This window comes from Perissodus microlepis, chromosome 5 (assembly GCF_051167445.1).
Source record: "Perissodus microlepis isolate ML-2025 ecotype Zambia chromosome 5, ASM5116744v1, whole genome shotgun sequence".
Classification (NCBI taxonomy): Eukaryota; Metazoa; Chordata; class Actinopteri; order Cichliformes; family Cichlidae; genus Perissodus; species Perissodus microlepis.
In genome coordinates, this window is record NC_140465.1 from 34053965 (window position 1) to 34059964 (window position 6000).

The window sequence follows — 6000 nt, forward strand, 5'->3', positions numbered from 1 at the left end:
AATTGTTGAACTACTACTTTAAACAGCCAATCAGCTATGAGTATTATTGTTACAATAAATAATAGAATATGTACAATCTATATAAATGATATGTTAAATAATATAAAAACATTGAAAGAACGCCTGCACTGCACGACTGAGACGACATTATGAGGTCTGCTTCTACACTTGGCTCAGGGCAGGTACGCTCCACAAAATAAGGAAACTGTGAGTTACTGCTTACATGCAAACGCACAAAAATCATTTTAACATTAGCTGTGTTAGCTAATATTAGAAGAAAGTAAAATGCTACTTTGATTTACTGCAAGAAAATCAAAGTACTACCTTCATCCACACTCACTGAAGCAACATAGAGAGAAAATTAAGAAGCAGAATGCCACAAAAGTATTAGATCACACAAAGCTGCACTGATTCAGCTCTGCTGCTCCTTCGGGGCCACAGATTTAGCGAGCGGATAGCGCTGCACATTAAATTCAAACCCCTGTCCTCTCCCCTCAGGCAGGTCGCAGCTGCCGTGCTTAACAACTTTTTATGGTAGAAACCTTGCAACACACAAAAAACACCAATCTCAAATCCCAGCCTCCTCCATCTTCTTGTGGTTGTAGTTGCTGCTGTGCAAGCCCCCAGCTGCCTATTATGTCACAGAAGCATTAGGTGTGTAAATGTCAGGGGAGTGGGATAGTTACCCTTCCCGAGTCCAACGGCTTTTGTTCATGTGACACCATCTGGTCTTGGCCTCTGTCAGGTCCAGTGTCAGATGTACGGCTATAATATGAGATGATTGTGCTGTATTATGGATAAGAGGAGTGAGCGAGCGTTTGGGGTTTTTTTTGTTTTGTTTTGTGTTTTGGTGATTAAGGGTCAGAGAGGTTCCTCTGTCTGGTGCACAGTTCTCCACGGAGGCTGATTCACCATGCTGGGAGGTGTCAGGTTGCTGGGATTACTGAACCGTGGGTGAAACCTCCTGGTGTGACATTCGTACGAGCTCGTGCAAACACAAACACACATTTCCTTTCTTTTTTTTATTATATCTGGAGGTTCCCTTTGTTTATTTTCTTTCTCTTTATATCTGACTGTCTGATTTGTTCGTCTGTCTCATATACACCCACACAAAGACAAACACATAAATAAATATATACACTGTATAAAACCACACACTTGGGAGCCAGCTTGCCACACAGGCTAAAGAGGCCACTCGCAGAGGTCTTAGAATAAATTGAAAATGTAAAGTCCCAGTGGCAATCAGGCACACTTTTGGTCATGCTTATTGAGGCTGTGAGCTAAGAACTCTCTTGAGTCTTTGCAGAAAAAGTAAAGCAAGTTTTACTCATATAAACCTAGAAGGAGATCTATCTGCTCGTGAAAGAAAGCAGGTAAACACACGGCTGTGAGCCGTTTAAGTCTTAAATTGAACGGCTGCAGCCTGGAATCAGACGTGTAACTGAATAAATACAGACGACACCAACTCACCAACACTCAGACACAAACAAGACAGACACATGAAATTACGTCTGCATCCTACAGATACCCTTGCAAAGCCGGATGTTGAGAAAAAGAACATGCACTGCAGAAATTTTGAGAGCGTGAAGCGTGACCAGATCCCAACAGACTCAGTTTGAGACAAAGATTGTTTGTTTGTTTGTTTGTTTACTAATGAAATGTATTCACATATGTTATAAAACGCTGTAATCTCCAATTATCTCTATATTTTATATAGATTGCACGAGCCCTGACGTTTGAAGCCCTGTTGCAACCCTAATCTGTTTTTTAAGACTCAGTCACTGTTAAATGATTGCAAACTTCTTCTGTATTGTTAATCATTTATGCCGTGACAGCGCAGCACAAAGAGTGATCTGTGTGAATACAAATACCAGTGTAATACCTGTCATGTAATATGTAATTTCCATAGCAGTGCAACCCAACATGTTTTCACCTTACCTGTGAAAGGTGGCCATTTTTAAGTAAGTAAGTAAGTAAAATTTATTTATATAGCGCTTTTCACAGATAAAAATCACAAAGTGCTTTACAACACGGGAAATGGGAATATAAAAACAATATAACAGTAAATAAAACAATGTAAAACAATAAAACTATAAAAACAGCATAAGAAGAAATTAATCAAATGCTTTTCTAAATAAAAATGTCTTCAGCTGTTTCTTAAAAGAATCAATGGAGTCCGTGCAGCGAAGAGACAGTGGGAGAGAATTCCACAACCGTGGTGCCACAGTCTGAAAGGCCCGATCACCACGAGTTTTAAAACAAGTGCGCGGTACCACCAACAGTCTCTGATCTAATGACCTTAAAGCCCGAGAAGATGTATGTGGTTTCAGCAGGTCAGATAAATATTGAGGAGCCTGACCATGTAGGGCCCTAAAGGTTAGAACTAAAACATTTACATTTAAAATCAATAAAAAAAAATTCCAGCACCTGTGATGCCTCGTGTTCTTTATTACAACAATATAATGGACCCCCTCTTGAACTTTTACTCATGCTGTCTGAAGGTATTTCCATTTTATGGTTCTGAATGATTATATTCCACCGCATTATACTGCTGAAGTCAGTTACTAAGAACATTTCTCATATTTTGAAGGTGCTACATGATTTAGCAAAATAACCGTTTGAAACTAGTTGGCAGTGTTTCTTATGTGTAAATCCGTCGTCCAGCCTGGGTACAGAGTGAAAGACTAATCAAGCTGCCATTTAGTAACTGGCTCCCTCCCAAGTTTCCCTCAGGATAACTGGTGCTCACGTCTCACGGTTTTATCTGGAAAATGAATCATGGGAAGTCTTCAGGCTGAAATGATCGCAATCTTTTCTCAAATTTTAAAGGGTAAGAGCCCGGCTCGCTGGCTGGGAGCGAACGCAGAACTGGTACTATGAGATGAACCAAGTGTTTATAAAGAATTACAGAGGACTTCGTATTGATTTATGAGTAGCTGGTGCGACCCAAACTATGATTTAAACTGGAGTAAAATAGCATAACAATACATCCCCATTATGTGTGCATTTAGTGGAGGAATGAACAATGTTTATCCAAAAGATATTCCCTGAATTTATGTTCTGATGATAGCGGTGTTAAAGACATTAAACATTAACCTCCTGAACAAAAAGTACCACTGACTTTTTATCAAGACATCAAGGGTGGTGCTAACTTTTGGTTAGCCTAAAAGTCAGGTTTGTCCTGCTTGACCCTGGTTTATCCAGGTTATTCCAGGTATCCTGTAATTTGTCACCTGCCTGTTGTATAGTGTTATTCTTAAACATAAGAACAAGAACATGAGGATATGTGGACAGCACTGCCCAGTATATCCAAAATCTCCCACAGGTAATAAGCTAGCTTTAGATTTAGCACGTTTAATACGTATACATATGAAATCATTCAGCCACTACTGGTGCCCTTTAAATTGGGTATTTTCATCACAGAAGAGACCAACTCTGACAAGGATAATACAGTTTATTAGAGAGAACAGTTGTTAAAGCCCGAAATTAAAGCAGTTGTTTGGTATTTGAGTAAAATCCCAGAAAAAAAAACTCTCTAACTAATAAAAGCTTGATATAGCTTTACCTTGTTCAAGTTTACCCACTGAGTTTAATACAGTACATAAGTAAATACACCACTTCTAAATTTGTGACCTTTTACGTATTGTTAAGGAGGCGTTTACTCCAAAAGCTCAACATCAAGTCATCAAACACTTTGTAGAAGTGACACTGAGATCATGTGACCAGTGTAGCTTGATCTTTTATTTATGATGGTTTCAATTGCATGTCAAAGATCATAACAGTGGCTTTAATAAGTGAAGATTACCTTCCTGAACAAAAATGGCAATTTTTCTGCAATCATCCAGCAACAATTGATTTTGTTATCGAGGGATCCTGGGAGGAGCTAGGATCTTTTGGGTTTGCCTACAGCATTATTACAGCAAATCACTGCAGGGGCCGTGGCTCCAGGTCTGTCCTGTAATTTGCCTTTATGTCAGAGAGTGCTCTTATTCTTAAACATTGCATTTAATTAGTTCTCCTTTATATAAGAAGCACAAATTGTTTTCTCCATTCATGCAGAAGTAGACACCAAACCAGACTGGAAACGGCTCCAGATTTTGTACCATCTGTCTTATTTTGCTGTATACGACTCTGTGTGTGTATGTCAAACTGATGTTACGCTGACTGAAATGCATGTACACACCAGCAGATGAAGCCATCTCATATTCAGTTTCTCGTATCTGAGGCTTGTAATCATACATTCTCCACCTGATACAGTAGCTCTATGTCTTAACTCTCAAACTGAAATCTCCACACAAGAGCAAACTCCCTCTCTCTCTCTCTCTCTCTGTCTCTCTCTCTCACACACACACACACACACACACACACACACACACACACACACACACACACACACATCAATAACATCTACCTTCCCTTTGGGTCTCATAGTATCAGCGAGGGAAAAACTAGTGAGCTCGGGAAAAGCAGCGAGTGAGACAGAGTGTAGCCAGACTCCTAAATCCTTGCCAGCTTTACTTGAGCTTCATTCATTATGAACGACCTGTCCTGTTCATGTTATATTTATAAAAATGAGAAAATGGGACACCTCTTTTCACTATATTCCCAACAGAAGGATGGATTGCACTCACTAAGCTCCTTCAGACACTAACAGGAGTTCTCTTTTCTTATGTCATAAAGTGGTGTTTGCCACAAATCAAGTTGAGTTGTGCAGTTAAATTACCTTAGAAGAAAAAGTCCATTAATGATGAATGAGTTAAATTCATTCACCCTGTCAGCATTTCATTGCTGTAGGATACAAGCAGTCAGTCACTAATGAAAAAAAACAAAACACTGACCTCCTAGAGACATCAATATACTGCGGCACCCCCCTTAACCACCGCTGAGATACTATGCATCTCGGTAAAGCCGCTCACTGTGAGTGCAGATCGAAAAATCAGTTATGAATTCATCATCTTCACATTAGAGATGTAGTCAAAACATACGTCAGGCTAATTAGATGCACAGAAGAAAATGTGGTCTACTTGAAGCAGCAGTTACTTATCAGTGTAAACTACAGCATTTGGGATGTAGCATGCTCAGCTGCTCAGCTCTGACTACACCTGCTTGCTTTGACAACTAGATTACATATGCTTTAAATATGTGTTCAGAGATTTTGCAAAGTGTTCCAAGTATAAAGCAATTTTTTTCTTGCATCTTCACTAGTCATCTTGATTGTTTTTAAAAACGTAGGAGTAGTACTCTAATCGTGTCTCACTGATGCAAAGAGGAATCCCTTAAAAGTCCCATATTACCCACACCTCCTGCTCCTTCCACCTTTCTTCCTGCCTCCTTTCCCTCCACCTTACCTGTTCAGCTGCCTCTGGGTCCAAGTGGGTGTCCAGTAGAGGGACGGTGAACTGTATCTTCCTAGGGCTTCCAGTTTCCATGGTGGCACTGTCTGTCAGAGAGGAAAACGGGAGGAAGAAGGGGATGATCGAGAAAGGAGAATCCGTACGAAACAAGGAGGATAAAGAGCTGAAAAATAAGTGAGCTCCAGCTTATTAAAAAAGAATCAGATTGTTTGAGTTTCTGTCTGACTCTTTTCTGTTCTTTACTTTTGCCTTTAAACACACTTTCCCCTAATTGCCTTGTTGTTTTGTGCCACCCGGTCTCTAATGATTTTCCCTATCTTCAACACCTGCTAGTGTCTCTATTCTATCTTCCCTCTCTGTCTCTCCAGGCTCTCAATGCTCAAGCAAGGGCATTCTCCGCAAGGAACACCTCTCCTTCACTCTCATTCGCTTTCACATCAAGTCCCACCCTCTTTTCACGTTTCTTTCCGTCTTTATTGGCTGTCTGAGCTCAGGGCTGTTCTGCAGCAGCCTCTGCACAGACGAGAGAGCGAGGGTGACAAAGGCATGCTCTCTCGAAGGGTAGAAATGGGTAGGATTTATCCAGCCTCTTCTTCAAGAGTATTTTTAAAATCACCTGCCTACACATGCTAAAAAACAGCCTACG

At 40.3% G+C, this 6000-nt stretch overlaps 1 protein-coding gene across 1 annotated transcript in view; it reads right to left on the minus strand.

Moving 5' to 3' along the window:
* The window catches only part of LOC146387714 (protein phosphatase 1 regulatory subunit 1A-like), a 32616-nt gene extending 26876 nt beyond the window's left edge, over nucleotides 1–5740 (minus strand). Inside the window, exon 1 of the mRNA XM_084929545.1 lies at nucleotides 5349–5740. Within this exon, the coding sequence (XP_084785671.1) occupies nucleotides 5349–5429 (81 nt within the window). The 5' untranslated portion in view covers nucleotides 5430–5740. The remainder of the gene's footprint in view (nucleotides 1–5348) is intronic.
* Nucleotides 5741–6000: the final 260 nt, after the last annotated feature.